This window comes from Eptesicus fuscus, chromosome 4 (assembly GCF_027574615.1).
Source record: "Eptesicus fuscus isolate TK198812 chromosome 4, DD_ASM_mEF_20220401, whole genome shotgun sequence".
Lineage (NCBI taxonomy): Eukaryota > Metazoa > Chordata > Mammalia > Chiroptera > Vespertilionidae > Eptesicus > Eptesicus fuscus.
This window is the reverse complement of record NC_072476.1, coordinates 95,153,094-95,175,969: the sequence shown is the minus strand read 5'-3', so window position 1 is coordinate 95,175,969 and position 22,876 is coordinate 95,153,094. Positions and strand designations below refer to the sequence as shown.

The 22,876-nt window shown below is 37.6% G+C and overlaps 1 protein-coding gene across 1 annotated transcript in view; it reads right to left on the bottom strand.

Moving 5' to 3' along the window:
* CDH18 (cadherin 18) overlaps positions 1-22,876 on the bottom strand; it is a 213,568-nt gene that overhangs the window by 18,740 nt on the left and 171,952 nt on the right. The window contains exons 8-9 of the mRNA XM_008161781.3: positions 12,690-12,811; positions 3,905-4,022 (exon numbers count right to left, since the gene is read on the bottom strand). Of these exons, the coding sequence (XP_008160003.1) occupies positions 3,905-4,022; positions 12,690-12,811 (240 nt within the window). The remainder of the gene's footprint in view (positions 1-3,904; positions 4,023-12,689; positions 12,812-22,876) is intronic.

Genomic DNA, 22,876 nt, shown 5'->3' with positions numbered 1-22,876 from the left:
TAGTACCATACTTAAGGAGCACATTGTCGTGTGCTCATCTCACACTATGAATGACCTATGTTGTGGCTGGACCAGTCCTTATGGTTATTATTATGATTGAAAGACAGCCTCAGCAATAACCACCAGGAAACTTTGGGAAGAGGTTTGTTGCTTACATGTCTGGGAAACTACATGGCACACCTGTGGCCAAAGAGGTTGCAGGTTGAGAATGATTGTGTGCATATGTATTTTGGGGTTCTGCTTTTAGTGGGGTTGAGGGTAGGAACCTAGAGTTTTGCGGGTTTTATATGAATGGATAAGATAAAAGTGGGAATTTAAAGTGTGGGAAGAGAAGAAGAAAAAATGCAGCCCATATGATCAGTTATTGAAATTAACCAAGACCTCTAAAACAAAGGGGATGGGGTGTAGGGATGCAGCCTGTGGCTGGTAATGGTTGATTACAGATAACTATCTTTGAGGTGGATGCCTCAACAAATAAAGATTAAGTCAGACACATGTATTACAAAAGAAAACAAAATATTAGCAAACCAGATCCAGCAATATATTAAAAAGATCATACACCATGATTAAGGGATTTATTCCTGGAATACAAAATGTACAGCACCTACAAATTACTAAACATGATACATAACATTAAAAAAAAGGATAAAAAACACATGATTATATCAATCAATGCAGAAAAAGCATTTTATAAAATCTGGTACCCATTTATGATAAACACTCTCAACAAAGTGGGAATAAAGGGAACATACCTCAATGTAATAAAGGCTACATATGACAAACCTACAGCCCACATTATACTTAATGGACAAAAACTAAAAGGGTTTCCCTTAAGATCAGAACAAGACAGGGATGTTCTCTTTTATCACACATATTCAACACAGTATTTCAAGTCCTAGTGACAGCAACCAGACAAGAAAAATAAATAAAAGTCATTCAAATTGGAAAGAAAGAAGTAAAACTGCCATTATTTGCAGATGACACAATACTGTATATAGCAAATGCTAAATAGTCCACCAGAAATGACTAGAACTGACTAATGAATTCAATAAAGTAGCAGTATACAAAATAAATATCCAGAAACTATTTGCATTTTATACACCAATAATGAACTATCAGAAAGGGAAACCATGAAAACTATCTCATTCACAATTGCTTTAAAAAGAATAAAATACCTAGTAATAAATTAACTGAGGATGTGAAAGATCTGTACTCAGAAAATTATAAGACACTGAAGAAAGAAATTGAAGAAGCTACAAATAAATGGAAGTATATACCATGTTCATGGATAGGAAGAATTAACACCATATTACCCAAAGTAATCCATAGATTCAACACAATTCCTATCAAGATACCAATGAGATGTTTCACAGAGCTAGAACAAATATTCTAAAAATTTATATGGAACTACATAAGACCCCGAATAGCTACAGCAATTTTGAGAAGGAAGAACAAAGTTGGAGGACCCACACTACCTGATATTAAACTATACTTAAGGCCATAGTAATCAAAACAGCATGGTATTAGCATAAAAACAAACATATATATCAATGGAACAGAATAGAGAACCCAGAAATAAACTGACACCTTGTGGCCAATTAATATTTGACAAAGGAGACAAGAACATATGATGGGGTAAAGATAGTCTATTCAATAAATGGCATTGGCAAAATTGGACCAATATGTGTAAAAAATAAAACTAGACCACCTTCTTACACCATACACAAGAAGAAAGTCAAAATAGAGTAAACACTTAACTGGTAGTCTAGAAAAACCATAACAATTCTTGAAGAAAACATAGGCAGTAAAATCTTGGACATTTCTTATAGCAATACTTTTTCTAATATATCTCCTCCAGCAAGGGAAACAAAAGAAAAAAATAAACAATTGGGACTACATCAAATTAAAATGTTTTTGCACAGCAAAATAAACTATCAAGAAAATGATAAGAAACCCCGAGTGGAAGAATATATTCACCAATAGAGGTTCAAATATGCTATAGATGCAATCAGATGAAATATCATGCTTAAAGATATCTCATTATATTTTTAAATATACTGTCTTACAAAATGATTGAATAAGAACTCTGAAATTTTTATCTTAGTCTAGAACCCTAATATTATGTTAATCATAAACTGAATTTAATAATCTGCCAATAAAATGATAATTGTAAAGGGTTAAGAAAATCAAGAATGTGTTGAAAAAAAGATCAAGAAGATGTATAGCTAGAGGAAAGAGGAAAAGAGAGCCATATCTTAATAGGTATCAAGATGTCATAAAGATTTACATAGTGTCATCCCTCATAGTTTTAAAACAGGTTATTTTTTCTATCTCAAATATATTATTTCTATTATTTATAATATATATTTTCAAAATTTAAATAGTCTTACAGAAATTCAAAAATCTTTTAAAAAATATATTTTTATTGATTTCACAGAGGAAGGGAGAGGAAGAGAGAGATAGAAACATCAGTGATGAAAGAGAATCATTGATCCACTGCCTCTTACACACCCCATGGGGATTGAGCCCACAAGTTGGTCATGTGACTTGACTGGGAATCAAACTGTGATCTCCTGGTTCATAGGTCAATGCTCAACCTCTGAGCCACACCAGCAGGGCAAATTCAAACATCTTTACCCCTACACAACTATCCATAGTTCTCTCATACTTGAGATTGTGCAGCTGATTAAAGCATTTATACATATGATTAAAATAAATGTTAAAAGATTTACATCAATATTATAAATACATTTTAAAATGTTTATATATGAGTTTCTAGCATTGAAAATGTGGTCAAGTCACTGTAGTAAGACCTTTTGAATATATTCATTAAATTCACAAATTCCAGATATTCTAATCTAGTAGGAAGAACTTCACAAATTAGTTCCCATTGAAATATAAATATGGGTATCTAAACATAATTTCAATCTCCTAGGAGAGAAAGTTGAATGCTACCCAAATCATGCAATTATTTACAATATGGGGAAATACTAATTGATTTTTTACATATTTAGTATGCTTAATTCCACTAAGTATATTTGGAATTATAGAATGGGATTTCAAATGTAAATACGGTACAATAGTCAATTAAATACAATTTGTCATACACATATGCCATTATTTCTTTTTTGTTATTCAGAGGCAAGTGTTAAATCCCAAATAATAGCATATTCAGAAAGATAATCTGGGGGACAAGAAACTTGATGCTAATCAGAAATTGTACATATTGAATGACCTAATGTTTTTCTTATGTATGAAAGAATGACTCTTACACAATCTGGAGGAACCTACCAAATAGGGATCTAAACCATGATAAATCTTCTCTGATTAAATTATGGTGTTCTTTCCCTCCTCCCCCCCTCCACAATACAGAAGGTTAGACAAAAGTAGTTCAAAAATTTCCACAATACTCTGTAGTTACGCATATTTATCTACCCATGTTTTGAAAAATATTCATAACAACAAGAGGAAATATAATTCGTACAGCACATCTTGGCAATCTTACTAATGCAAGGTGATTCAAACATTGCATTTCTTTCTTAACTGTTCCTAGGACTCATTTTTCATTTTTCCTAATTTAAAATTTTTCCACCCCTAGCAGTTCCAGCAGCTCTCATAAACATGTTTGTCAGCTAAGATTTCTCTTAAAATTTTCCCAAGAGCACATTACATGTACATTGCTTGTTTAAAGGGATGCTTCTGAATAAATTCAATGGAAGTTATTTGTACATATGTCTCAATTTTAAATACAAGCTATTCACAGATCATAACATATTAACATCAAACTGACTTTAAAAGCTGATTTGCAAGCTGTCCATGGATATAAAAGAATATAGCAAAACTGTTCAGGCCTATTTCATAACAAGTCAAAACTGATTAAAAATATATATGTACTTATGTTCACCTTCATTGTCCTTCAGGGTGAAGTTTGGATTTATAGACAGGTGTTCATCAAGAAAGAAGTTAAACCTTGGTCCATTGGCAAAATCATCTTTATCAGTGGCACTGATGGTATGAATAACCTAAAGAGAAAAACAAACACCAAATAGTAAATTTAACTTGGCTTATTCCCTTGATTTTAATTATATTACAACATTTTCAGCTGTTAACACAAAAGGATTTTTAAAAGACCTCTTGTACCATCTTGAGTGCTTTCTCATTCTACTAGTAAAAGTACCAATTAACTTGCTCTTATTTGCATTGATTTCAAGAAACATATTATGGTATAATTTATAAGTATTCACATTTTATTTTCTAGCATGGCACAAACATTAGTTTTTTTTTTTTTTTGTTTTTTTTTCTTTATCACCCACAGTAACTTGGGGCCAATTAGTTTTAAGATTTTGTTTGAACAGCTGTTTGGGGAGACATGAGGTATTGTTTGTAGAAATATAAATATCCCAGTGTTGATATAGAATGGTCTTAGAGTATATGTTAGTCTCAACCAGTAAATGCAAAAGCAGTGGAGTTTTATTTTTGTTTTTATTATTTTTTTAATGTTTCAGGAAACCTTTTTGATCATGGTACAGCTCCTGTATTTTAGGGATGAGGAACCTGAGGCCCTAAGGAGTGTGATGTGCCTGAAATCTGAATAGTAAAATAATGGCACAGGCAAAACCACATCACTCAGAGCTTCATGGAACAGTTTTCATCTCTAGTGAGAGAAAACAATTTCAAAATTTGGATTCCTTGCACATTAAGAAGCTGAGAATATTGGCATATGTAAATAACATATTCCAGATGGCCTAAAAACTGAATATAAATTTTAATAGCTATAGCCATTATTAGTATACTCTTAAAAAATAAATATCCAAATTAGCAAGATAATATTTTCCTCTTTTAAAAATTAAAGGGATGCTTCTGAATAAGTACAATGAACATTATTTGTACATGCCTCAATTTTAAATATAAGCTATTCGCCTAATGCTTAGGTATCCTTTTTACAGCCTTTCCTATTTTTCACATGCAGGAAAAAGAAAAACAGAGAGAGAGAGAGAGAGAGAGAGAGAGAGAGAGAGAGAGAGAGAGAGAGAGAGAGAGAGAGAAAAGAGCCATAAAATATAATTTCCTGCATGTGAAATATTGTACATCCATTACAAAAATTGAGATTTCAAAGAATATTTTACTCAATACTACCTAAGTGAAATAACTACCAAAATGTACCACAGTTAAAATTGAAATTCCTCTCCATGTACTAAGCCCATGATGTTGTCAGGGTGTTGAGGAAGATAAAAGCACTGAGAAGGTGTGGTCAGTGAGTGTTGGACAAGACAAGCATGTGTTTTCATGAAGTGAAAGTGAAGAAAGTGCTTCAGGATTTAGAGTGATCCCTTTCCTCCATATAGTCACATGGCCCACTCCTTTATGTTCTATCATTACTCAAAAAGTACTGTTTTAGCAAGAGATCTAGGTGAAAGCCCTTCACTCTCTTCCCCCAAGAAGTCTTCATCCTGCTTTCACATATTTGTTCATTTTTAATTTCCTTTTTATTTAAAGCACTGGTGCCCAGTGCATGGATTCGTGCACATTGAAAGGAAATTAATTAGAAGGTGGCCAGTGGGGTGGGACTGGGCAAGACAAGCCAGGCATGCCCTGGAGCCAACCTCCCATGGTCCCTCCCTGGCCAGCCACACCTGGGGTAGCGCCGGGGCTCGAAGGGCTTCTGTCGAGTGAGCAGGGTCCCTCTGGCAGGTGGCGTCCCTCAGGCTGGCCTGTGGGGATCAGGCCGAAACCAGCTCTCTGACATTACCAGAGAGGTCCCGGGTTGCAAGAAGGTGGTTCTCGGGTGATGCACCCTGGAATGGGGCTCCCTCCTCTCTGTTTCTGGGGTGCTTCACCTGAGAACTGCCACTGCCATCACTGCAGCTCTGTAGCTCCTGCATTGAGCGTCTGCCCACTGGTGGTCATTGCATGTCATAGCTACTGGTTGGACAGTCAGATGGTCACTTAGCCTTTTATATATATAGATAGCTAGTCTCTGTTTAGATAGTTTTCCTCCTTGTTATTGTCTCTTAGCTATGATTATAGACTAATGATGAATAATCAGAATCTAAAAATATTTTTCTCAAGTATAGTACTCTCTATGGAGAGTACAGTGTGTGCATATGACAAACATACCTACATTCTCTACATGTCAGCTACTTACTGAAAAACAAATAAAAAAGACAAATTTCAAGGTTGTGTTCAGGGTTAAATAAAATAAATATGCTTTTCTTTTGGAAAATCAATGTCCTCTTACCCCTAGTCTTCATTCATTGTGATTCTCCAATTAGCAATTTTATTTTGGCAATGATCCCTTATAACATACTGCCACATTTAAAAGTTCACTTCTTATCCTAGAAAGTAATTTTGGAGGGGATTGGTGGAGAACAAGTAATTTAAATCAAAGACTATTTTGTTTCTTGTTATTACTTCTTTGGGGCAATTATATTCTTCTCATTTCAAAATTAGTTTATATGTTATTTTAAATTTTCTTAATATTTTTTACAAACAGGAGCTTATTCTTTTTGTACAACTCTGATACAATTCATATTATGTTGTATTTCCTGGTTTCCTGTTACCTTTAGTAAAATATATTTCCATGTTTATAAAGGTAATTTTAAATCTGAATTCACTTGGCAAATATGTCTTGATGAGAGGGTTTTTGGTCCCATCTACATAGAAAATGATGAGGTGATTATCACGACTTTTATTTCAGAGTGAACCATTCATCTTGAACTGTTGTAGAATTGTGAGTCATGCATCTATACTTACACTTTTCCATAACTTTTCTGAGAAATGCTTCCAAAAACCTAGAATGTTGTTCCTTTTTTGTCCAGAAGTCAGATATTTTTTGGATATGAGATGGGATATTTCAATTTTTCTGTTTTACTAATCATCTTTTCTCTTTCATTAGCAAATAGGATTTCCATGTATTGTCTCCTCAGACTTTTACTAGGAGAAATACTTAAGAAATTAATGTTTACAATTTCCAGAAGATTTAAACTTCTGGTAGATAGACCTATAATTGACATGTCTCTGTCATCAGTATTTTCTACACTACACTATGATTTATCTAAACTGACTTATGGAAACACAGTCACAGATTTAATCAACCAAAGAAGAAACAAATAAAAAATAGAGTTGGTATTTATAAGTAATTACTAGAATAATTCTTTATAATGCCCATGAGTAAATATTTACTTTTGACAAAAACTAATTAGAACGAATTTTGATTTCTTTTATCAAATAAATATATCCTCTTGTTTAAATGTGATTTCCAAAGTCTATTATTTCTGGAGAACATTTTAGGAAAAAAATATATAGTATCAAAAATTTCTAAAAATAACAATCTTCTATTAGGCAAATGATCTAGCCCTAACTAAACATTTACGTTAAAAAGAGCACTCTATGCCTGACAGTTGTGGCTCAGTGGTTGAACATTGTCCCATGAACCAAAAGGTCTCTGGTTGGATTCCAGGTCAGAGCCCAAGCCTGGGTTTTGTGCTCAATCCCAGTAGGGAGCATGCAGGAGACAGCCAATTACTGTTTCTCTCTCATCGATGTTTCTCCCCCTCTCTCTAAAATCAATATATATCTATATCTATATATCTATATATATATATATATATATATATATATTTTTTTTTTAAAGAGCATTCTATAGAAAACATCGCATCTTCTTTAAATTAATCAACAAGTTTGCTTTAATTTTTTTCTTTATTGATTAAGGTATTACATATGTGTCCTTATCCCCCCATTGACCTCCCCCACTCATGCCCTCACCCCCCTGGTGTCTGTGGGATTATGAATATATTTTCTAATATAATTATAATGACTTTTGTTAGTTAAATGAGCTTGATCCTTGACACAGTGTAAAATCTCTACTGATCTAACTTTACTTTTTTTCATGCAAAGTTGTATTGTTAATTGGATGCAATGAGGCAGAGACTTGTGTTAGGTAATAAAATATTTTATTTTATACTAGAAGACCAGTGCATGAAATTCGTGCACAGGGGAGGGGGGTCCTCTCAGCCCAGCCTGCACCCTCTCCAATCCGGGACATCCCTCTCACAATCCTGGACCGCTGGCTCTGAATTGCTCACCTGCCTGCCTGCCTAGTCGCCCCTAACTGCCCTCCCACTGCTGGCCTGGTTGCTCCTAACTGCCCCCCCCCCCAGCCAGCCTGGTCATACCCAACTGCCCCCCCTGCCGGCCTAGTTGCCCCTCACTGCCCCCCTGCCAGCCTGGTTGCCCCACGCAGCCTGCTGTTCAGTTGTTTGGTCATCCCTCACTAACCCCCCTGCCAGCCTGGTCACCCCACGCAGCCTGCTTGTTGAGTCATTTGGTCATCTCTCACTAACCACCCCTGCTGGCCTGGTCATAGGCAGCCATCTTGTGAGGGTGTGAGGGTTAATTTGCATATTACTTCTTTATTAGATAGGATAGTTTATTTCCTAAGTTTAATTACAATAAAACACACACACACACACACACGCGTGCGCGCACACACACACACACACACACACAAGAGAGAGAGAGAGAGAAAGAGAGAGAGAGAGAGAGAGAGAGAGAGAGAGAGAGAAGATTAAAAGCATTCCTTCATTATTTTCTTTAAAATAAATCTTTAGTGTTGAAAGTATTACATATGTCCCTTTCCCTCCTCATATTAACCCCCACCTTCATTTAATTTCAAATTTTCTATTTACTCTATTTTGGGAAATTATTTCAAATTTCATGCATGCATGATTTTCTTTTTAAAAAATTATTTATTTTCTTTATAAATCTTTTTGTTGAAAGTATTACATATGTCTCCTTTTCCCCCCATTGACCTCCTCCAGGACACCCCTGTTCCCCTGTGCCCCAGCCCCAGGGCCTCACTGCCTCATTGTCTTTGTCCATGGGTCATGCATATATGCATACAAGGTCCTTGGCTGATTACTTCCCACCTATCCACCCTCCCTGCCTCCCCATGCTAGGTACTTAAAGAACAGGAAAACATATTAAATCATGGAAATATATTGTTGCAGTTTATATTAATACCTGAATCACCCTGATCTCTACTATTATGTGGTTTAAACCTCTGCTTTCATAAAAGACCAGTCTCTTTGCCACAGTCACATGCTATTATATTTAGACACACAGCATCTATATTAGAAATGTCTTTAATTCTAAAATTAAGTGTCATAGAGCTGAACAATGCAAATATGCTTCAGAAAACCTATTTCACAAATCATTTAAACAGAATTATCCGTTCCAAACCTGCATCAAATTACACAGTTTCTTCAGAAATGCTACAAACATAAGTTTTAAGAAGTCCAGGACTGCAAAATTATGTAACCAACCATTTTCCATGTGAGCAGGGTTAATTTTACAATTGATCACACAGATTGGCAATGAATAGTTTAAATACAAGTGCAATAAGCAATACTTTAAAAATGTTTTTATCCCCTCAATGACAAATCTAAATTCACTTTGGTGAAAGAGTTGGAAACAAATGTTGAGCAACATAAAGAACCCAATTATCTTATTGTGACAGCTAAAGTCATACAACATTAAAAGAAAGCGATGATGCTAAATATAAATACAGTTTTTAAAGGGTAAAAAGAAGTAATCACATAACTTAATCAAATTTCATTACAATTCAGGGCTATTAAGTATAGTAATTAGTTTCTGAAAACAGTAACAGCTATGTGAATAAAAGAGCAATATTATACACTAGTAAATGCTCAATTGCTGCTGATAATTGAATAAATTATATGGTAGACCTACAAGTAGCATGTCTTTCATATTTGTATTGATACTTTCTTTTCATCTTTTTGACATTTTATTCTCATCTATTTTTCAATTCACTTATTTTCTCTTCAGCTATGTCTAATCTACTCTTACTACCGAGAACTGAAATTCCATATTCAGTTGCTGTATATATTAAATCTGTATTTATATTTTAATTTTAAAGATTTTTCTCAATAATTGTACCTTTATAATGTATGTTAGGCAAATAATATTTAGGATATATGCATACATTTCTGGCATATTAAAAATGGGATTTGGTAAGTAAATCATTATATATCTGTACCATAAAATTATTTACTGCTTTTAAAAGGGTGATATAGGAAAATTTTTAAGTACCAGAGGTGATAAACGTAATCTACACTAATTAAAGAGAAACATGCAATTCAACCGTACCTCTGCCATGCCCATAAGCCATGCCCACAAGCCAATCAGGAGTACGTATGCAAATTAACACAATCAAGATGGTGGCAGCCACAGAGCTAGAGGGAGCAGGAGGCTTGGGTTGCCCCGGCAATGGAGGAAGCCAAGCTTCCCTCCTGCCCTGGCTGGCCCCGGCCTCCGCTCAAGGCTACAAAGTTTCAATTATAGAAGATAAATAAATCCCAAATACTTGCTTCCAGCTGGCCCTGGCCTCCACTCAAGGAGGCGCTGAAAAAAAAAAAAGAAAAGAAAAAAAAGGAGGGGCTGGGAGCTTGGTTCACCAGGGGGTGATCTGGCCAGGATGGGATGACAGTTGTGAGTAATCAGGCTGGTGGGGGGCGGGGCCATTGGGGATAAGCAGACCAGCAGGGGGGCCAGTTGGGGGTGAGCAGGCCGTCAGTGGGGGTCATTTGGAGGTGATCAGGATAGCAGGGGGGGCAGTTGGGAGTGAGCAGGCAAGCAAGGGGGCAGGTGGGGGCGAGCAGGCAAGTAGAGAGGGAAGGTGGGGGCGAGCAGGCCAGCAGTGGGGGCAGTTGGGGGTGATCAGGCTGGCAGGAGGGGGCATTTGGGGGTGAGCAGGCTGGCATGGGGGGCAGTTGGGGGTGAGCAGGCCGACAGGCAGAGTGGTTAGGGGCAATCAGGCAAGCAGGCAGGCAGGTGAGTGGCTGGAGCCAACAGTCCCGGATTGTGAGAGGGATGTCCAACTGCCGGTTTAGGCCTGATCCCTGTAAACCAGCAGTCGGACATCCTTCAAGGGGTCCCAGATTGGAGAGGGTGCAGGCTGGGCTGAGCAACACCCCCTCCCCACGTGCATGAATTTCGTGCACCGGGCCACTAGTCTATAATAATAAAAGCATAATATGCTAATTAGACTGGACATCCTTCTGGACAACTTTCTGGATGAAGCCGGGCTGTGAGGGCTGAGGCAAGCCACTGCGACTGCGAGGGCCGAGCCCCTTGCACGAATTTCATGCATCGGGCCTCTAGTTTATTAATAAGAGACTAAAACATATAACTTGTACTTTAAAATAATATAATTTTCATCAACTTTGTCCTTATTCATGTTTTCTATTTTTTTTTTTGGTGGACAATAAATATGAAACAAATTATGTAAAAAAGATTTCTCCATTTATATATATAAAATACCTTTCCTGGGCATACTTAAAACGCATAAGCAATGGTTACTCTAGCAAGCCACTATTGACTGTTCTTCATACATGAATATATAAAACAATGTTTCTCAATATTATAATTTCATCAGAAGCTTCTAAATAATTTGAAGATATTTTGGATGATATCTTCATTCTGGTTTACCCATGGACCTATATCATTTTTTTATCTCTAGATTCATCTATGATGACAGACAGACTTTAAGGTGATTCTTATGCAATGCATGACGATGTGATCTCTTCCTCTTAAGTGTGGGTGTAACTGGGTCTTGTTGCTGACCAATAGAATATGGTAAAAATGTTGATACAGCATTCATCTGTTTATATTACATTATATAAAGCTGTTTGCTAGCAGTGTCTCACCAGAAATACATTCCTTACTTGTTTGGTGAAGTAAGTGTCCTTACTGGGAAAATCCTGAAGTTCTTGGGTCTACAGCTGAAAAGGACTAAATGTAGCTAGCAACCTTGTAAGCTTGAAAGAGGTCTCCAAGCCCCAGGTAAAAGCACAGCCCTGATTGATACCTTGATTATGGTCATGGGTCTGTAAAGACCCAGCTAAGCTATGAGCACATATCTGACTTCTGGAAACTATGAGATGCTCAATAAGAGAAGAGAAATAAATGTACTTCCCCTTCAAAGTCCCCCACTTGTATTATGTGCCTCAGCCACCCTGGCCTTCCTTCAGAATTGCCATACTCCTTTAGCTAGGTGCCTCAATACACGCAGACTCATTTCCCATTTTCAAGCTCTTCTCTCCTTCCTTTGCTCTTCCAGCTCCTTAATACATACACACTCTTCACATTGTTAAAACCTCATCATTTCTTTGTACTAGTATCACACAATGGTTACTCATGCCACTCCCTTGGGCCCTCCAAAATGGAAAAACCAGTCCATTCCTCCAATCTAGTCTCAAAGCTTCATTAGCACAGAAAAGTTCACAGTCTCCTTCTCATTTACCATGGGGCTATACACAAAGCATTCAATATAATTTTATTGGCATGATGAGTGCCTGCACGGATGAGTTCGTTTTTGAATTACAGTTGGGATTTGGAGAAAATTTATTTCCTATGATTCTAAAAAAATCTATCTGGTACTTAAAATAAAGCTTTGTAAAATTATTTTCACTGGGCACAAAAATAGCATTTTAAGACTTGGGGTGATGAACACACAATACAATATACAGATGATGTATTACAGAATTTTACTCCTGAAACATATCCTTTTATTAATGAACAAATTCAATAAAATGAAAAAAAGAATAATAGAAATAGAGCTGCTTTTCCTTTTTTCCATTCAAATGACAGGAAGAGAACAATTAACTTACCTGGCCAGGCTTAGAATTTTCACAGACAACAATATCATATTCCCTGGCAAGTTCAGGTGGATTGTCATTGACATCCAGAACTCTAATACCCACTGTGACATGGCTCAGCAAACCAGGATTGTCTGCAAAACACACAGGGATGTATTTAGTATTTCCATGCACACTTTAGAGGTTTGGTTTTAAACAAATCTCCTTAATAGTGTAGCTTGTCACTAGCTCCATATGCTACAGCAGGACTCTTGGCAAAAGACAACTTTATGATGGCACTCCTTGCTAAACTCATTAACTTACAGGAAAATGAAAAATGAACACCAAGGCATGCCATGAATGCTAAAATGGTATTTTTGTCATATCAAGGAAATTACATGTTATTCAGAACTGGAGTGGGAGAAAGTTGTCAGAATTCATTGTATGCTGTCAGAGTCTAAGGGATGAACAATCAGTTTCATCATTAAACTAAGAAAAGCACAGCAGTTGGTAAAAAAAAAAAAAAAAGTCACACGATCTTTAAAAAGTTCAAGGTTTCAAATCTAAATAAACTTGGAGAAAATAGAAAGTAAAGTCCTTTACACAAAGAATCATTCCCTTCTTATGGGAGAATATACACAGTGTGTGATGTCAAGTTCCACTTGGGGAAAATAAAGGGAAATTTAAATAGAACTTAGCAAGAATTCTCATAGAACTCTGGTAGATAACAAAATATTATAGTTAATACAAAGATTATCCAGACATAGAGGAAGAAGCATAAAAAAAGATACTTGCTTTACCATTTATCAAGCCTCATTATATGGAATTAGAACTTAAGACAATGTGATAGTGTCAAAAGTATAGACAAACAGAAACAGAAAAGAATCAACCACAGATCCATTATATATGGACACTTAATATATGGTAAGGATGCTATTGCAGATCAGTGGGTAAAGTAGGATTGATCAAGAAATGGTTGCAGCCTGGCTGGTTTGACTCAGTGGTTGAGTGTCAACCTATGAACCTGGAGGCGATGGTTCAATTCCCAGTCAGGGCACATGCCAGGGTTACAGGCTGGATCCCCAGTAGGGGGCATGTATGAGCTAGACGATCAATGATTCTCAACATTGATATTTCTATCTCTATCCTCTCCCTTCCTCTCTGAATCAATAAAAATATTTTTTAGAAAGAAATGGTTTCAGTAAAATTTGTTATCTATATCATTATCATTATAAGAAGGGCCACAATTACACTATACACAAAAATATATTTTAAATAATTAAGGACTTAAATGGGTAAAACAAAACTATATCTAATTTGGAAAAATATCAGTATGTAATATATCTTATCTAATAAAAGGGTAATATGCAAATTAACCGTCACTCCATCACAAAGATGGCCGTGGCCACAGCCACAAGATGGCGGCACCCAGTCCCCAAAGCCCCGCCGGAGTCCCCCAGTCCTGGGGGGCAGCCGCTGAGAGCAGGCAGCATGAGCGGCCTGGAGGAATGCTTGCTTCGTCGCCGTGGCGGTGAGGCAAGTGTCCCGCCCTGGTGGTGGAGGGCCTCGGGGGACAGGGGGGCTGGCCCGCAGCCAATGCAGCTGAGTGCAGACCGGGAGAGAGGACAGGGGGCCCGCCTCCCTCGGAATCAGCGTGGGTCCCTCCAGGCTCCTGAGGAAGTGGCGTGGCTCCCTCCCGGCTCCCATGGGCGCCGGCGGCTTGCTTCTGCCTCCCGCGGAAACCGCACGGAAGCAGCGGGGCTCCTGGCGGCGCGCTGCGGTTCCGCTGGCTCCTGTGGAAGCAGCAGGCAGCCTACTGCCTGCAATATTGTGCGATGGGCTACTAGTTTAGTAAATAAAAGCTTTCAAAACACAAAGTGCCCCGATCACAAAGAAAGCTCTGATAAAACTGATTACATTCAAATGTGACTTTTTTTTTAGTTCTTCCAAATATAGCACAAAGAGGAAGAAATTTCACAAAATGAGTGAATATATTTGCTGACAATGGATTTTCTATAATATATAACACAATGTATTAAGTCAATAAGAAAAAAAGAGCCAGCACAGTATAAAAATTGGTAAAATTAATGACAAAAATTTAACAGAATAGGTAATATAAGTGCCAAATAAACACATAAAGTACTTTCAACATTAAAGAAAGTTAATTAAAATAAGTTACCATTTAACACCAACCAGACTGATACAATATTAAGAAGTTTGACAATATTTCTCCAAATGCTGAACTGGATATAAACCAATGGGAATGTTTATAAATTAAAGTAACCCTCGATTGAAATCCTTTATTAAAAATAAGTTAATACAGCGTGTCCCCCCAAAAATGTACACACAATTTTTTCTGATAGTTCAATTGATGTTTCTTTCTTTTCAGATTTAACCCATTGAAATTACTAATTATTGAAATGTGTATACATTTTTGGGGCACCCTGTATGTTAAGTAACTTGCCCAAGTTCCAAATGCTTGTTATAAAGAGAAACAGAATTTAAATAGAGATAGTCTGACTTCAGATATAGTGTCCTTGAATAGTATGCATCACTGTCTAATAAAATAATGAAAGGATGGTAATGATAATAAAAGAATTATTAATGAGCTATAAATCAACAGCCTTTACGAACATAAAAGTAAAACTGGAGAAGTATATATAATGAAAACAATACAAAAGCCAGAACAGTCTATATTCATTTAAAAAAATCTCTAAAATGTGCTCAGATTCATACATAAGACCTAAAGCAAAAACAAGATATTTCTCACCTTTACTCCTTGTTTGGCAGGATATATGTGTAACACTTGGTTCACCCATTATGAGTGTCATACTTTGTGACCTTAATTTATTTGTGAGTATTTAATCTTATTAAAGGAGACTGCATAGGCATTACTTATGATTTAAAAGAAACATTCTGGCAGTTCTCCGGGTGATAGGTTAAAGAAGGATATTTAGGAAGCCACAGGGAATACTTGGTGGAGGTGGTGCTTGTTTGGACAGTGGTTGGAGTGATGGAAATAGTATAAAGTGGTTGATTTATGAATATTTTTTTAAAGCATAGCTGACAGAGGTTTCTGAAAAATTGGATGTGGAACAAAAGAAAAAGTGGAGCTGAATATGACTCTGAGTGATTTACGTGAGGAATTTGAAGGCTGTAGCCATCATTACTAACATGGATAAGACCTCTGGAGGAGCAGATTTAGAGAAAAATTGGATTTGGGGGAGGAAAAAATGTACTTGTGTGACTGTCATAATTAGCTAGCTAATATTAAAAAATAGGAAAAGAGAGCAAAGGAGAGGGCAGACGTTATAAGCCTGGTCATCTGGGCAACTTCACCAGGAAGCTGCAAGTCCATGCTCCCCAGAGAACCACCAGGCCATTCCCTGCCGATCCCTGGGGAGAAAGAACAAAACAAAGGGAAGATGTGCCCATGCACAGTGACATCGGGGTGACCTCGGGAACATGCTTGGCTGTCAGTCTAACCTGGGAACAAAGATAACTGTCGAGGCGGGCAGAGCCACTGGCCCCACGAAATCCGGAAGGGTTCATTGGTTAAGCGCCTGGTTCTAACTCTAGACAAAGAGTTCTGTCTCCTGCCTCTTCCTTTGCTCCTGCTCCCTAGCACTCTCTTGCTCCGTGGCTGGCACTTGCCCGTGTGCTAGCCTATCAAGTGGCATTGGCAGCTGCAGGACCCATGGCCATACAAACCTCACATACAATGGACTACAGCTGGGAATACAAGTTATGCTACACAGATGCTAGAGAATCTGGAGAATAATGTGTTCTTAAATCAAAGAAAGAACCTCTTTCTTGAAGGAGTTTTGCTAAATGCTGTTGCTTTGTTGAGCAAACGGTGAAATTAAAGTTAGACTTTAGATTTTACAATATGGAGGACAAAATTAATTTTGGCAAAGCAATGAGCACAAGATTGCTTTTACCGTGGATTTTAAAGAGCATGGTGATAGAGGGTGCAGACTGTGAATACAAGTCATGCACTACATGGCAACGTTTTGTTCAAAGAGGAATGCATATGTGATAGCGATTCCATTAAGTTCATTATGGGGCTGAAAATGTCCTGTTGCCTAGTGACTTCATAGTTGCCCTAATGGAGCACAATGTATAACACAAATACCACTGTGTTACAATTGCCTACAGCATTCAGTACACTAAAATGTTGTACAGATTTGTAGCCCAGGGGCTGTAGGGGAACAAAATTTTTCACCTGAAAGTATGTCTATTTGGCATAAAAATATATTTTGGTGGGTAAATTTTAAGGACTAGCAGACATGGGAGAAGATCTAAAAACCAAGTAGATGTTACCTTTTGTAAAAGACATTAACACATGTAAGGGGAATCTCCATTTGCAAGAGTATCTCCCTAGCTATACCAGGAGGCGGCAGGATGGGGGATTAGGACCTTATCTCTAGGGACCCTTAATGGAAGCTGAAGACAACTACTGAAATCTGCATAAGTTTTACCCTCCTTTACTGTGCTTCTCCTTGTAACCTCCCCAAACTGACTCCTACCAACCCAACATCTTTTGTCTTCAGCTGAAGCCTGGCTTCCGTCATTTTTGTGAGGTACTCAGTTTTCCTGGCCATGTTCTCTTCCTTGTAGACAGGAGGTAGACATGCTATTAAACATCTGTTTGTTTTTCTTCTATTAATCTTTCATTACAGGGATGTCCAAGCCAAGAACATAGAAGTGTAGAGAGAGAAAAAATATATATTTTCCTCTACTACAGAGCAAATGGCTATACCATATAGCATAGGTTGTGTAGCAGCCTATACCATCCAGATTTATGTACTTGCACGCTATGATGTTCACACAAAGACAAAATTGCCTAAGGACACATGTATCAGAATTTATCCCTATCATTAAGCTGTGTGTGACTGCATACTAGTAAGTAACTCCTCCAAGGGGTTTTTGGTAGAGGGAATACAGTAATGGAGTTGTATCAGGAGGGAAACACTGAAGGTAGGTGTTCAGGTTTTGTTTGTGAGAGTTCATTGTCCTTTCAGATAGGAATAAAGCCTGTTTATGAGGGCAGAGCGTTGTGTATCAGACAGGGGAAATGCAAGTGCAGAGAAGAGGAAAACAATTGACAGTGCAATGTCTCTGGGTGAGCAAGTGAGGACGCAGGGCACGCCTAGAGAGGGGGTCACACACATGGCGTGGAGAATTGACTTGCGGGAACCTGAAGGAAGACAGATCTGTGCAGATGAAAGCACACTGTGCTAAGTGGGCTGATAGATGTGATGGCAGAAAACTGTGGAAACCCTTTTCTGATTTTTCTCATTTTATGTCTTTAGAGAAGCAAGCTTATTTTTTTTGCATATCAGGAAGAAATTGTGTTGAAAGAGGTATTGAAAATTTAAGGAGAAAGGAAAACTATAAAATAAATATCTATCAGTGCTATACATAATTGCTTCAGTCATTCAAGTTTTTATCTTTAATACTCACTTTTGCTCTAATTCTTCCAGCATTTTTTAAAATATTGTTTATGTTTTTATGTATTTCAGGGAGAGGAAGAGAAAGGGAGAGAGAGATAGAAACATCAATGAGAGAGAGAATCATCTATTGGTTGCCTCCTGAATTGAGCCCACAACCTGGGTATGGGTTCTGACCGAGAATATAACCTTGACCTCATAAACGTTTATGAGACGAAGCTCAACCACTGAGCAACACCGGCCGAATTCTTCCAGAATTTTATACTGAGATTGGCATAGTGCAATTAGTAAGCCCTTAAATGCATCAACATATCTATAATAATAAAAGCATTATATGCTAATTAGGTTGGACTGCTGAACAACCTTCCGGACCGCCTTCCAGAGGAAGCTGGGGCTGCGAGGGCTGAGCCCTTTGCATGAATAAATATATCAGGCCTCTAGTTATTTAAATAACTAAATGACAACAAAAAATAGAATGAGTAAGTATGATAATTGCCTCACCAAACTTCTTCCACGTGTAGAACCCTCAAAGTTTGAATGCAATTGAGGGCAAGTGAAGATAAAATATGGGCCTTGATTATCTTGAGCAAATGTGATGAACACATACCTTTTGCCATAGTATTTAATCCAATTATATGCACATTTCATGAATAAAATGCAACTTTTAAAAACAGTGAATGAAAATTTAAAAATGACCTAATTGGATTAAAATTTTAAATGGTTATTCAAAATGACAATTTCTCTCACCTTGGTTATGAATGAGTTTACCCTGATTTAAGGTGGCATTCATCCTGTTAATATATACAAGTTAATGCAGTGTTTGTTGCTTGTTACTATAATATAGCAACTCTAAGGCAAAAGATGAGATAAAAATAAATGTATGAAAGGAAATATCACAGAGAAATGAAAATAGAGACCTGATCAAAGTACAGTAAGTCTAAATCCTAACTCACATGTGAGCTTTATTGTTTGTTACATGGGCCAATCAATTTCTTTTACCTTAGAACAAATTGAATTGTTTTTGGATATTTCCTAGTAACCTGCTATATGAAAATAGATAACTAATACACTGAGGCATCCATGTATAGACAGATATGTCAGAAAAGGACTTTACTATTTTTGATCATGCTTAAAGCAATACCAATTTCTTTGTGTGCTAAGGAAGAAGAGCCCATAAGAAATTATTTTCTTGCTAAGGGAAACTGCAAATATGAACAAGTTTGTGAAAGTTAAATTTCATATAACAAAATAAGAACACTGACAATAGCATGCATATGGCCAGAGAGTATATGGGGAATTTCTGTACCTTCCTCTCAACTGTGCTGTGAACCTAAACGGTTCTAACGTATAATGGCTTTCAAAAATTCAAACTGAAAAAAAAGTATCAAGTGCATTTCCACAACAGAATAAACTAGAAAAGACACTGATAGTGTGGCTGGTGTTGAGGTTAACACTTACAAACAATTGTACATGAAAGAGCCTCCAATATTTAATAGGCACTTAGGCTAAGTAATCAGGGCATCGTTGTGCAGTTTTCTAAACAGTCTCGCCATACGGCTATACAATCTTATCTAGTGCTCATTCTACATATGTGTTTATGATTAGGATTAAATTACATTTTAGTATTGCTCATTGGGTTGTCTTTAAAGCATTTTTATTAGCATCTATAAAATTCAGGTTACTGCAATTTACTATATTCTTTTACTAAGTAGATATGTATGAACTCATTTCCCATTTAAAGTACCGGCAAATATTTTTTTAAAAGTAAGTATATATTTTAGACATTACTGCAGTGAAAATGGGCCTCTCCTTTGGTAATTATTGCACATAATACAATTTTCATGATATATATGAACTCACGTATAGGCATAAATTAGTTTCTACTTGATACAAATATTATTTGGACTGAGGTAAGATTTAGAGCAACCTACAGTATGGTTTTTGATCAAAACACCACTAGAATTGGACTTGATTTTATTATAAAACTAGGGGCCCAGTGCATGAAATTCGTGCACTGGGGGGGGGAGGGTCCTAGCCCAGTCTGCCTCCTCTCACATACTGGGAGCCCTCAGGGGATGTCATACTTACGGCTTAGGCCCGATCCCCACAGGGAGCGGGCCTAAGCCGAAGTCTGGCCTCCCTCTGCGGGAGGTGACCGGGCTGATCAGGGGAAGGTGCCAGCCCCATCATCCTGCTGCCGCAGCCACTGAAAGTCACCGCAGCCACCAAGGTGTTTTTATCAACACGGACTCCAGTCCCTTCACCATGAAAACTTTCTTTAGGCATTTTCAAGATGTGTCTTTCATAGGATATGACATTTCTTTCTTTCTTTTTTTTTTTTATCCTCACCTGAGGATATGTTTCCATTGATTTTTAGAGTGTGGAAGAGAGAGGGAGAGACAGAGAGCAACATCAAAGTGAGAGGAACACTTCGATTGGTTGCCTTCTGCATGAGCCCTGATCTGGGCCCCGGCCAGGGAGGAGCCTGCAAGCTAGGTACATGCCCTTGATCAGAATTGAACCCAGACCCTGCAGTCGGCAGGCCAAGGCATTATCCACTGAGCCAAATCAGCTAGGGCAGGATATGACATTTCTTAGCCTTCCAGCAGCGGACCTTCGTTTTTTTCTCCAGAAGTGTGGTGGAAAAACCCTAGATCAACTTTTTGGATTCTTATTACCCAAGTACTAAGAATATTACCAGTGGCAGACAGGGAGCTTAGCCAATGAGTGGTCAGAAAAGGTGTTTCCTCTGTAGTTCACACCAGTCGCCGGCTTGGGCAGGGGCCCCTTCTGCTCTGATCCCCGGCTCGGCCCTGCCCAGGGGCCCACGTGGGGCCTACCTCAGAGTGACCTGGGTGCCGAGGATGTTCCTGGAACCCAGGCGCTGGGCACCTATGTATGCAAATTAACCACCATCTTTGTTGGGTTAATTTGCATACTCACTCTGATTGGCTGTGGGCGTAGCAGAGGTACGGTCAATTTACATGTTTGTCTATTATTAGGTAAGACAAGTTCCTATTGTTTCTGACAAACACAGTCATCCTTTTCAACAATTTGTCCCTTCCATATTCTATACATGGAGCCTGTTTCAAAAGAACTTCAGAATATTTTCTGGATCTTTACAATATTCTCATCACCTCTTTCTGGATTCATCCATTTATTCCCTTACTTTATCAACTAATTTTTAATGAGCCCTTAGCATTTAACAGTCATTAAATTTTCCTCAGGTGACAAAGAACATGAAATTCTACACCTATTGTGATTATTTTGAAAAAGAAAATTAGCTAAAATGATGACAAATGAACTCATTTATAACACTCATTTAAAAGTAATTAGTGGCCCTGACCAGTTTGGCTCAGTGGATAGAGTGTCAGCCTGCAGACTCAGGGGTCACAGGTTCAGTTCCAGTCAAAGGCATGTACCTTAGTTGTGGGCACAGTAGGGGGTGTGCTGATTGATGTTTTTCTCTCATCAGTGTTTCTGACTCTCTCTCCCTCTCCCTTCCTCTCTGTAAAAAAAATCAATAAAATATATATTTTAAAAAAATAAAAGTAATTAGTGAATGCTTATTTTCAAAGAGAATATGATGTTGAAAAAATTCTAAATGGAAGCTACTTGAGCAAATGTTATAAATCACAAAAGGTAGAATATTCATAAAAGGTAGAATAAAAAGTCTAACATAGTATACTTATTGATTTGTTTCAAAGGACATTATAAAATTGCATTAACTGCAAAGAGCAATAACCCACACACACTAGGATGATTATAACAAAAAAGATACATAATAAAAAATATTGGTAACAATATAGATGAATTGAACTCCTATACTGCTGATGGGAATGTAAAATGTGACCACTTTGAAAAACAGACTGGCAGTTAAGTACTTCTGATGGTTAAATATAATATCCATATCTCACTCCCAGATATATACCCAGAATAATTTAAGACATGACTACACACAAACTTTCTCATTAATAGTCAAAACATTATTCATATTGGACAAAAAGTGGAAACAACCCAAATGTCTACCAAGTGATGAATCCTATATAATAAAAGCATAATATGGTAAGTGTCCAGTCATCCGGTCAACCTCCCGTGTCCCTCCCCAGCCCCAATCATACACCGGTGGGGTCCCTTGGCCTGGCCTGCACCCTCTTGCAATCCGGGACCCCTCGGGGGATGTTGAAGAGCTGGTTTCGGCCAGATCCCACAGGCCAGGCCAAGGGACCCCACCGGTGCATGATTGAGGCTGGGGAGGGACACGGGAGGTTGTCCCCCAATTCATGTACGACACTGGTGTATGAATTCTTGCACCAGGCCTCTAGTGGATAAATAAAATGTGGTATACCTATATAATGGGATATTTTTTTTTTAGCAATAAAAAAGAATGAATTAATGACATGCCATGATGTGGATGAACTTTGAAAACATTATGCTAAGAGAAGTAAGCCAGTAATAAAGGACCACCGATTATATGATTCTTTTGTATGAAATGCCAATAATAAGTAAATGCATTGCTATAGACTGAATGTTTACATCCCTGCAAAATTCATATGTTGAAACCCAACCGCCAATTGATGGTATTAGGAATTGGGGTCTTTGGAAAGTGATTAGGTAATAAGGGTGGAGGCCTCATCATTAAGATTAGTGTTCTTAGAGTAGAGAGCTCTAAGAACGTCCTTGCCCTTCTTCCTTGTGGGGACACCACTAGACGGCAGCCATGGATGAAACAGGAAGATGGTCCACACCAGACACTGAATGTGCCAG